This window comes from Pezoporus wallicus, unplaced genomic scaffold, assembly GCF_028554395.1.
Source record: "Pezoporus wallicus isolate ANWC-B61680 ecotype Strahan unplaced genomic scaffold, APGP_CSIRO_Pwel_v1 contig_4847, whole genome shotgun sequence".
Classification (NCBI taxonomy): Eukaryota; Metazoa; Chordata; class Aves; order Psittaciformes; family Psittacidae; genus Pezoporus; species Pezoporus wallicus.
In genome coordinates, this window is record NW_026642717.1 from 827,192 (window position 1) to 839,274 (window position 12,083).

A 12,083-nucleotide genomic window follows, 5' to 3' on the forward strand; every position below is an offset into this window, starting at 1 on the left:
CCTCTCTGACCACAACTGCTCTATATTTTTTTTTCCCTATAATTGCCACCTGTGCATAACAGAGCATGCTGGATTTACTGTGCCACCTTGTTAGTGTCTAATCCTTTTTTATATTGTCTTTTTTTTTCAATTCCCAACAATCCCTATTACCTTTGACATTTGAACTGATTTCACTGTTTTGACCTCCCTGTCATGGTCTGTGGACTTTCAGGTCACTAATCAATGTAGGATCAATGATTAATTCACGTTGTAAAGGACCTGAGGAGGTTCCTGTCACAACCTCCTGCTCAGAGCACGTCAGCGCTGGGATCAGAGCAGGTTGCTCAGTGCTGTATCAAGTCTGGTCTTGAAATCCTCCAAGGGTGAAGATGACACAACCTCTTCAGGCAACCTGTTCCTCAGATTTTTTCTTATGTCCAGTCTAAAGCCTCTGTTGTTAAGAATTGCTTCCCGTATCTGGTACCATATTCTCAATGACCTCACTGTAGGACTGCTGCTAGGACCCTTGTATGCCTGGGCAGTTTCCTGTCCAAGTACTAAGTGTGCTCAACCCTGCTGTAGCTTTAGAGGTCAGAGGAGCTCAGGCATATTGCATGGTGTAACCATAGACAGATGTGAGCCAGTACTGCTGCTGATGTATTTCTGGAGGAATTTCACTGTTTACTTACTGAAAATTGCCCCTGCATCCCTTCTCTGTTGAATACAGTTTAGCATACATGATTTCCAGTCTGATGTAACTTCTTACCTTATGATAACTGAGCCTCTCTAGCAACCTTTTGTAAAGGTTTTGTCAAAGGATTTCTGAAAGTCAACACTAATTACGCGTACCAGTGTTCCTCACTGCTAATTTGACACACTTCAGGAATTCTAATAGAGCCCATCAGAGACATGACTTCCCCGTGCAGAAGCCATGCTGCTTTGTCATGATGGTAATTTGCCTGGTTAAGCGCCCTGTAGTTCTGCCACGATCAAGATTTACTTTGCACATAATTAACCCAGTTCTGATGCAGGACTTTCTGGTTTGCCTTGATAAGGTTTTCTGTCCCCTAATGTTTCCCTTTAAAAACAGATTCCACATTGCCTGCCCTCTAGTCTTGTGAGGTGGGAGCTGGTTTTTTTTTGTGATAGGTAATGTATTTTTGGTAGCAGCTCAGGCGGTGTGTTTATGAGTTCCTGGAGAGTTTTGGGTGAGCGCCAGCCAGTAGAGATGATGTGCTGCAAACCAAAGTGATCTGGATGTCCCATGAGTTGCTTTCTTGTCTCCCAAGGTTTCACATGCCTCCTCCATGCTGCCAAGGGCTTGGTGGGGTCTGCCACCCGTTGCTGTGGAAGGACTGTGTAAGCAACAGTTTGTTTCTCTGCGGTTACTGCCCTTCACCAGCAACTGTTTTTTGGCAAGGTTTCAATGGTGCTTTTCTTGCCTACAGTAGTTCATGCCAGTTTCTGGAAACTTTTGTTTCAAAGAGGCTTTTTCTGGCAGTATGGTGACCTATATGCAAACAAATGCACAGCATGTTCTTTTGAGCCAGAGAAAGGCTTGCTAAGACATTCTCTCTTCAGTTTGAAGAAATACCAAGTGTGTTGCAATGATTTCCATGAACAAGGTTCTGCAAACTCAGCATAATACTGAATTCAGCAAAAAATTACATGGTTTGAATTAACATTTATATAAAAGACTTCCAGCCCAGCTTGCCTCACAGTTCAGAGTTAATACCCAATCCCTGTGTTTCTCTTCTGAGGAGAGGAAAAAAGCTGAATTCTGCTAATTTTCTTGCTACAACATGCCAAAGCCCTGTGATGACCTTTCTCTTTGCACTCTAAACCCTTTCCCTGTGAAAATGAACAAGCTACTTCCCAGTGCAGGATTTCACCATCTTGCTCCTGTCCTGCACGATAAAGTCCTCTTGGAGAGGAAACAACTCATGCCTGGAGGTCATTCAGTTGATGGCAGATCATGGAAAAGGGAAGACCATAAATCACTTGTGTTGAAACATTAAAAGCTGATAAATAGGTGGTCCTGACTGTAGCCCAGCCCCAGCTTCCCTGTGCGCAATGCAGGGCTCAGGGTGTTTCCTGGAGCAGACAGGGGCATGGCCAGGGGAAATCTGTGTCGGGCTGAGATTGCAGCCACTGGCCAGGGCATCCACATGGGCTTTGAGTGACTGCTGGAAGGGATATGCTGTGGATCCGCTGTCGGGAAGTCACTGGAGTCACAACAGTGGCCTTTGGAAAGCATCGTGGTACAAGCACCTGGGTGGAGGTCCTTACTGGGAGTGTATCTAGGGATCCGTTGGAGTGTGGATGGTGAACTTCACAGCCCCAGCATCTCAGTACGACTTTGATCAGGTTTCCTAGCATAGAAGGCAGTCTGGCTCGCCAGTGGGGAAATACAGCGTGGTGTTTTCAGCACGTCACAGGGCATGCAATGAGTTTTTAAAAAATACACTTGATGAGAGTTGTAGTTAAGAAGTGGGAAATTACTAATTAGTAACCAAGTAATTCAGGGTTTGATTCACACAAATTGCACTATTACTGTAAAAAAGGATTGCTATTTCAGGCAAACAGTGGGTTTTGGTTGGTTTTTTTTACAGGCACTGAAAATGTAATTGATGTTCTGTTAATTACCTGCCAGGTTTCAGGTTTCTCATAGGTTTTTTCATCACTGAGGCATTACAGGCATACACATGCCTGAGAAAAAGGAAAAAAAGAAATTAGCACTATTCCCCTTTGCATTGTTATTGGCAGTTCTCAGGTTTTCCCAGTAGATTGTTCTCGTAAACTCTTGCATTTCACAGCATGCAAGAGTGACCACTTAGAATGTTACTATAACGCTGTTGTTAGCATCAGTGTTCAGTTACACAGAAAGCTGAGTGGGAAGAGCTAAGTGTCATTTTCTCTTTTACCTTACTGGAGTGGTAACAAAAGGATGGCTGCCAATTCTTCTTGTTAGTATCAATTTATGAGGAGGAAGAAAATTAATTTTATTCTGGTTAAGAAATGCAACTGTTAGCATAATAAAACCCAAATGTCTCCCTCACCTACCTTCATGCAAGTCAATAAGCAGCTAGGTATCTTCTCTCTAAAGTCAGTGACTTTGGGTTGGTAGGTTGCTTCTTTTCTGTTCACATAGGCATTTCAGCTGGCTACTCAGAAGTGTAGCATGAGTCAGCAGTAAATATTGAAAATACCAGTAAAAGTGAAGCCATAAGCATCTCATTGATACTTCCAGTAATGTAATGTTGGCAAAAAATACCTGTTTTGTAGAAAGAGTCATCATAGCCACTGACTTAAAAATACCCCTATGAAAATGGGAAGATGGAGTTCCCTGAGAAGTCTAGTAAATAGTTGCAAGGAACAAGTGGCTCCTCTTAAGTCCATTCCTATCTAGATTATTACTCTCTTTCAACAGCACTGTGTGGCACCCTGGTTTTAATTCATGGCAAGAGAAATAGCTTGAAGTCTTCTTGTTTATACTTGTCTACCTGCATATCATACTCGCGAAGGAAGATGCTACAAAGATTCACGTTAAAAATAAGCAGAGGAGGAATTTTGCTTTTACTTGCTATAGTGGTCAGATATTTATAGTGCAGCAGTACTATACCAAAATATCACCTTCTATTGCCCTTAGCCCTGTGGGCCTCTGAATCTTACCTTTCAGAAGGCAGTTGTCATTCTCAATGAGGAAGAATCATTCCTTAAAATATTTACAGTTTGTGCATTTGCACAACTCTTTTTTCAGAGGCAGGTAGACTAATACATACAAATAACCTTTTTTTCCCCAGGTAAGCTCTGAAAACGAGTGTGTTCAGTTTGTCTGGGAGTACATAGGGTGTTCAGATGCAGCACAAGCTCTTATGCTTTTCTACTTAGATGAGTTGAAATAGGAAAATAATGTAAAGAGTCTGGTGCTGGGCAGAAAGTTTTGGGTAAAAGAATTACTTCAACGTGTTCAAGTGCAAAGGGGGTTCACACAGGGTTGGGAAAGCTGATCCCCGTCACCATCTCCACTGCAAATCCAGTCCCCATGTTCAGAGGCATTGCAAGTTCTACATGTGTCAAAAATTACAGAACAACAGGGAGAGGATAATAACAGGTGTCTTAAATCCTTCCAAACTCTGCCCTGCTGTAAGGAGGGGAGACTTACCTGCAGGCAGGAGCAACCCCAGACCCACATGCTGCCCCGCAGCCTCCACATGGGTCAGGGTTTTTTCTTGTGTCTGTGGGTCTGGAATTCAGAAACTGCTCTTTTCTGTAAATGGCATAAAACCACTGGTGAGGGTATGTTGCTTTAGCAATACCTGGAAACAGATTTCTTCTGAAGCCACTAAACAGTTTTTGCTCACCCTTAAGTTTTAAAATCATGAGTTCTGATTGAGAAATGAAGTCACTGTAGTTAGTGGTTTGTCTTCGTTGTCTTTGCAGGGTACAGTTCCACCTTGGCTTTCACTTGAGCTGAGGTCTTCGGTGTAAGCATGCAGTACTGCCTGTTCACTGGAGATGAGACAGGGGTTTTGAGGGTTTTTTTCCTTTAATATCAAAGTAAAAGAAGCAAGCACAAAGCCCTATTTTCATTATTAGAAGACCCAGCAGTTACTCTTGCTTTGTTTTGCTAAAATCTAAAATTTCCCATATCTGCATGTTATTTTATTGCCGCTACTCAGTTGAAACTCCTAGATGTGTAGTAGGTGGTTGAGGGAAAGCACTTTGCAGTCCATCTAAACTCTGCTTTGGTTTTGAGGGGGAAAGTTGGGGGGTGAATAGGTAATTGAAGCACAGCTGAGTGAAAGTTGTTGGCAGTGAGCACCATTCCCAATATCTTTCCTGAGCAACTTGCTTGGATTTAAGAGTTAATGGGCTACTTGGCCATGGTCCTTGGGTATCCAGAAATCAAGCAGCATCCCACCGTACCATGTTTGCCCAGCAGCTGTGTAGCTCCTCACTGCCTTGTTTGTGTTTTCTTCCCCCCTTCTCTGTTGCAGGGTGTGAACGGCATGTCTGTGGATGAGAAGACTGACTCCCCCATGTATGTGTATGAGTCAACGGTGCACTGTACCAATATTCTCCTCTGCTTAAATGACCAGCGGAAGCAGGACATTCTCTGTGACGTGACGCTGATCGTGGAGGGGAAGGAGTTCCGCGCCCACCGGGCTGTGCTGGCTGCCTGCAGCGAGTACTTCTTGCAGGCCTTGGTCGGGCAGACGGAAAATGACCTGGTGGTCAGCCTGCCGGAAGAGGTACAGTTTCTCGCCTTGCCCACACTGTAAACACGAGCCCCTTCCAACCTGAGCAATGAGGAAGACCTCTGTGGCCAAGGGGAGTGTGGTGCAGGTTTTGATGCCTGCCCCAGCACTGCTCTGAATGCGGTTTTTGCGTTCGGATGGGTTGCAAATTGCCGAAGGATGGACTTGTTCAGTCCAGCCTTCCTCACAGCTCCTAGAGGTTACGGTGGCAAAGCTTTAAGATGCTTCAGCTCACCTTTGTCACTTCCACCAAGGGAGTCGTACCCAAACAATTGCCATAGCTTTGTTCAGGACATTATCAGGACCTTGACAGTCTTCTGCTCTTCCAGACAGGAAATTTGAAAGGCGTGATACAGCTGCTAGACAGCAGGTTATTGTTGAAAAATTGTTTGAGCTGTCACATTGTTGGGAATCACACTGCTGTCCCGTCCCGTCCCCCCCCGTTTCCTTCTCCTCCTCTTTCCCCTCTCCTGCACCTCACTGAGCCTTGCTTCCTCTCACCTCTCCTCACAACAAGTTTAGGTTAACTGCTTTGGGCCATGTGTTTTCCACTGAGAAACCATGAGCAGTCTGTCAAAAAGCAGGGTTTTTCTCATGCAGCGTGGTTCCCACAGCAGGAAGCCAAGGGATGTAGAAAATACATACCTCACTGGAAAGTTTACTTTATTTTACCGCAGAATCTCGCTGGCTGGCTTCCACCCCCACTGTAATTTCCTCACAGCCATACAGCCGTGACAGGACAGCTACTGCAGGGCATGCCAGTGGCTTTGCTGTCCACAGAAAGGATATGTGTGCCTGCTGGCCAGGCTGCCATCACCAGCCGCCTCAGCACCACCTACGCAATGCCTCTGTCTGGGTTGGGCAGCACAGGAGTGGTGGCAGTGTACCCAGAGCATGGGGCAGCAGTCACTCAGTGGGAAGGTGCTCTGGCATACAGAGGGTTTTTCAGCATCCTTCGCTTACTGGCCATGAAGAAGCATGGTGTGTTTTAAATGATGTCGGGTCCCAAAGTGTCACAAACCATTTTTCCCTCCTCTAGTTTAGCCCTCCAGAAACTTCAGTGGAGTCATGATGTTGTCACGGCACAAGTTGGAGAGCATTTGAAGTAGGTCACTGGGGTAATTTCATCATGTCTTGACACTGAATATTACTCATGAAGAAATTTCAACCCAGACACTTTGCATAGGAGTTTAAAGACATCACAGAGGACATGCTAGGATGCACACTATGATTCTGCAGCCTCTACTGATAATTTCCAGTGGAAGAATCGACTCTGTCAGTGTAGCATAGCTTTTGCAGTGCAAAGCTAAGGCAGGAGCAGAGAAGTGACAAAACACACCCAGGGGTGCACAGGTATGAAGAGATAGGAGAGTATCAGCACTCTTATATAAAGCCTTGGTGAGACCTCCATGTATGATTCAGGTCCTGTTAGATAGAGAGATTTAATTGAAATTCACATAAGCATATACAATAGTGACTGAAGTGTTCATAAAAAGGAGCCTGACCTGGTTCAACAGAAGGAGGAGAAGACGACCATAGCAGGTTTGTACGACTGGCGTGACAACTGAGACATGCTACAGCTCTTGTGTAGGCAGAGGAGATGAAATGGCTGAGGAGTTTCTCTTTAATACTAAATACAGTGTTGCCACAAGCATTAATTGGTTTCAACTAGCTTTTAGTAAAAGTAGATTGGAAATTAGCAGATTTCTAAGCACAATAGTGGTGGGATGCTGAGCCACAGGCAAGTGGAAGGAGCAGGGATCATGCTGTGTCTGCACTTGGTGACTCAGTCCTATGTTCATATGACACTAAAGATTTAAAACACAAAGCTTTGTCTTTCTATGTGTTTCATGAGATACTACAAAAAAATATTCCTCCGGTCCAACCAGAAATGATTTCTATTTAAGTGAATCCCCTTTGGATAAATGAAGTATTGAAGTTTCAGATTCTAGAATATGTCGCGTGAAAGATCAAAACGTTTTAGTACCTAAAGGTTACACTGGTGGTTGCTACAGGTCTAGTGAAGTCTATGGATTTACAGAAGCAGTGAATCTAGTTCTGAAGGTTTTTCACAGCACTTCACCTAAGACCACCACTGTTAACTTTGCCACGTGCTTCTGTTAGTTGCAGAATGCCAGGGCTTTAACCTTCTCATCCTGGAAAATAATTCCCTTAGCTTTTTAAAAAAAGATACTACAGTTACCAGTGCTTACTTGTACAGATATTTTCCATGTGCAAATTAACTGCATTGATTCTAACATGTGAAACAAAATAGCTACCAAGCAAATCAGATTCAATGCAGACGTGGTCAGTTAAATAATTTCCTCACAAATGCTAGTCAGGAATTGGGGTAAAGAGAGCTGCCTGATGCACTTTGTTTTCCCTCAGTTATTCCTTGGTTTAAGATGCACATCTCTGCTTCTGGTATGCCTCTGCCAGGAGCTTTGGTAGATGCCTGTGTATAGATATGGGAAGTGCCTCCAACAGTGTGGGAGCTCCCGACAAAAGGAACTGAAACACTCCTGGATTTAAAGATCTGATAGAGCAGGGGAAACACCATCTTAGTTGTATTGCATTAAAAGAAGTTAGCAGGGTCTTCTTCAGTTCACAAGCTAATAGCTCTTCCGAAGGCTTTTGTTTGTTTTAGTCTGTGGTCTGCAGAGCTCTGACAGCCCATGAGTTATTGCTAAAGGTATCTGTGAAAACTGACTTTTAATCTGTCATGCAGGGGGTTACTCTTCCGGTTGAGAAATTTCAAACTGAAGTTGAAAGTTGATGTCTTGAGCCAATACTTTTTTTTCAGGTTTAGAGACTATTTATGTTGGCATATACTTGTTATAGAAAACACAGAGACTGAAAATCATTTGTAAATACAGCCTTCACAGATCAGGACTTTTCTGAAGGTGATGATCACTCATAAATTAACAAATCTGTTTGTAAGTCAACAATGCAAGCGTTGCATTTTAAATTCTGGCATGGTTTGAAAACTGCTAAAGTGTGCAATTGTGGAGAAAGGGCATTATTGTTATAATTTCTCAAAGGTTTGATGTCAGAGCTGGATAAAGCTTTGTTTATAAAGCTTTTACACTCATGTAATGTTGGTGTGAGGGAGTTTAACATCAAAACAAAAGAACTTCTTTTTGATTATTCAAAGCAGTAAATCTGCCTCTGAAGTCTAAATTGCAGACTTTTCTTTTACTTCATAGCATGTTGGGGTCTTTTTGTTAATCTGGCATCCAGACATTGTTAACTGTTGTCTAGCTAAACAGTGAACAGATGTTTTTTACATTATTTCGTGTTTATATCCAATTACAAGCGAGAGCAGTCTTTATGATACTCCAGTCATTTCAGTGGGGAGACATTGTGCATGCTCAGAATTGGGACTGGTAGAACTCACAGGGTTTTAAACTGCTGCAAAACTTTGCGTTACACATTTCAAATCAGTTCAAGCATGACTTAATGTGCCTCAGTTCAAACCTTTCCCTAATCAACTTAAACTAAGTCAGTATGGAGCTAATTCTGCACTGATTGAAGAGTTTCCATAAACCCTTTTGTGGAAGCCTTGGTAATTTGATTTTGTACTACACCTTTTGTTAAAGCACTGGATTTTAGTGTGTAGATAAGCACTTGGAAAAACAGCCACATAATAACAAGGGCTCAGATGCGGCCATGGTGTGTGATCAGCCCTCAGTGCAGAGTTAGAGGACTAGAGTGTATCAGCTGCCTACAGCTAATTAAAAAGGACCCCGTTAGCTCTTAACTTCTATGCTTTTCTCTTTATTGGCAGGTTTTGGTAAACAAGTAGAACCTCGCCTGCTTTTCACCCAGGGTATTTTTCAGCAGTTGTGCAGTTTGTTTCTCTAGCAGGTGCTGTGAAATGCAACCCAAAATTAGTATTTTCTAAAAACTGAGTTTAAAGCTGTAAAGTTAGTAATTCAGTTCATACCCCTAACTGTTGTTTTGTTTTATTTAATCACGAAAACTGGTCTTCCTTCCTTTAACAAGGCACTTAATTAAGGTTTTAATTCATGATAAGAAGTTAAATGGCACTTATGAGGCTTTTTTAATGGTTTCCACTTCCCATCCAGATTACAAAAAAAGGTGTGATAGAGAGAGAGACACGGCTGTCAGCCAGGGGTATTGTAGGTCATGCCAATATTAGCTGGCAGCCGGCCATTATCCAATTAACATTGCTTCATTGCTGCAAGTAATAGCTCTCGAGTAGATGATTTAGTCATTCATGCTGTAGTGGTACTCTACTTTACTTGAGAAGGAGCCAAGCTACTTTACTTGAGCTTCATCAAATAGGCTTTTTATTCACTATTATTACCTGCCTGGCTTTGCTAAAAGAAGTGCACAGTGAGCCTATATGGGCAAGCTGAAAGCTGGGCGCTGGACAGAGGAGCATTCTGTGCAAACACCTTATTCACTTGGTTTTCTGAAAGCTGAGGTTGCAGTTAACTGGGGAAAAGATGGAAACAGCAACAACAAATATACCCCCTCAGCTGCATTAGATTCCTACAGCTTAGAAATGAGATGCCTGACCTTGCTTATGGGTTTTTTTTACTTTGGGGTATACATTTGAAAATACTTTCACCTGGTCATTCCAGCTGTGAGATCACCAAATGCCTTTCTCTCTGGTGAAATTAAACAGAGGTCTTCTGAAGTAGTAGTCTGAGCTTTCTCTAGCACTGGTCTGATACTGTCCTTTCTGTTATGGACTAAAGGTATAAAACTACCTTAGTACTCCAGTAGGCTGGTTAGTTTTACCCATAACCTTGAATTTCTTGCATCTGTTTCAAAGAATGGTTACTGGTGACTCTTTTTAGTGCAGTGAACTATCTGCTGGAAATGTTGCCTTCCAGAAGGATGAAACAGAGTTGTCTTTGGCTTACAAATCTTCCATGGGGCAAAGGGAAGCGGCATCTCTTTTAGGAAGAGGCGGTGGGATGTGCTTGGGGAGCCTTTTTTGTTTGTTTATCCACACAGCTCTTTTCTTTGCTATTAAGAGAATGATGTTCAAAGTAGATGTTGGCACACACCACAGGCTGAATTTCTCTGCGTTCTTACTGCTTTACTGCTCCCTGATGGCTGCTGCCAAACTTGCTGTTTCCCCATGAGGTCTAGCCCTGTGAAATCTGTCATCTGCTTCTTCACTTGATATGGGTTAACTCCCTCACACAGCTCATCTTTGCAAGGAGAAAGGCAGGACGGGACTTCGATTCAGATTCAAGGCTGGCAAAAGCTGAGTATGTTGGAAAGCGAGGGCATGCGGCACCCTGGGGTGGGATTGAGCCAGGCATCTAACATTAGTATGGCATGTAGCTGACAGGGAGGAGAAATACTGGCAGCTGCTAACCATCCATGCCAACCCGCCAGCCTGAGGGAAAAATGCTGGGAATTAGCCAGCGAAAGATGATTGTGATGAGGAGAAAATCAAAGGCAGGATGCAGGAGGTCAGCTATTACATACCCTGCTGGCTAAAAGCGATTATTATTCCTTTTTATCTCTCTAGAAAGAAACCATATTTTCTTACTTTGTCTCTTTCCTTTCCATGTACTGTGTATATGTATGAATATAATATCTTTAAGGAATGCAGGGACTGAGCTGGGAGTGCTCTCCACAGGAGCATCTAGTGGAAGAGGTGATAAATGTGGGAAAGGGGAGCAAGAGGGCAAGAAAAAGTTTCTTTCCCAGCTGGAGGGATGTTATTACACAGTAGGGAACAACAAAAGACTCTTTGTCACCCCAGAGATGTATTAGGAATAGCTGAGGTTAGTTCTTAAAGAATAGGAAGCATTAATGTGGTTTTCTCTTTATATGACTGTAAAGGCCATTGATGTTCTTCACAGATTGCAGTACTGGCCAGAATTATTTCTGCTGTGGCTCAGGAGGCAGCCATGATCTGCAAGCCTTCCTGAAAGCCACCGCTCCCTTCATCCACAGAGCTTTTTGTAGTGGCAAGAGTCTGTATCCATCAGGCTTCTAGTAAAGTCAGACTTCAAACTAATTTCCTCTTCAGCCTTGACTCAGCAATGCCACTTCAGTGAGTCCACACATATGGACATTAGGTCTTAGGTTCCCAAAGTTCCTGTTGAGGAATGTGTTATTTTTCATGCTGATTCACAATTCTGACACTAGCTGTACAGAAGGATGACTGGAGGCTGCAGATCTATAGTGAGAGTAAAACTGAGCATTTGGGTACTTTTTGAGGTCTTAGGTGACATGATAGTAATTCAGGAGAAACCACGAGACAGAAATTGGTATTGTTAGGTGTGTGTTGGTTATGTGGCCCAATACAAGGTACAAACAACATAGTTTGTTTCTAGCAGGTGAGCGATAAAACAGAAGTGAAACCATCAAGATGTGATATGAAATTCCAATCCCTGTCTTGCTGCAGAGGCTTCTGGCACTGCCTGATTTTTCATGCCTCAAGTATGATGAAGAAACTAGCTGCATGCTTTTCATTATGCATGGTGTAACTTCCATTATTTTCTGATGAGGGCTGTCTTGCTACTGATGTTACTTCTCTGATCTTTTCCAGTGGAGAAAAAGGAAAAAAATCTTGTGTTGTGGAGAGAGCTAGGTTTAAAAAGCAAAACAAAAGCCATGCATACATGCATGTTAAGGAGAGAAAATCTTGAAATAACTCCTCTCCTGCCCTTTGTCGATAGCTGTACTATTTATTTATGTATTCTAGTAAGCATATAAAAATGTACCGTCAAAGGGGATGTGGAGGTGAATGCTCAGAATGGTTTTCACCACCGCAATAAGTGAACTCAATTTCGTTGCCTTTGTTAGACTCCTGCCTGCCGATAGTGCTAAATTGGGCTGATTGACTGT

General features: G+C 42.9%; 1 protein-coding gene across 3 annotated transcripts in view; it reads left to right on the forward strand.

The window, feature by feature from the left end:
* BACH2 (BTB domain and CNC homolog 2) overlaps nucleotides 1-12,083 on the forward strand; it is a 185,861-nt gene that overhangs the window by 134,721 nt on the left and 39,057 nt on the right. For all 3 annotated transcript variants that reach the window (XM_057432095.1, XM_057432093.1, XM_057432094.1), the window contains one exon: nucleotides 4,980-5,234. In XM_057432095.1, the coding sequence (XP_057288078.1) occupies nucleotides 4,992-5,234 (243 nt within the window). In that variant the 5' untranslated portion in view covers nucleotides 4,980-4,991. The remainder of the gene's footprint in view (nucleotides 1-4,979; nucleotides 5,235-12,083) is intronic.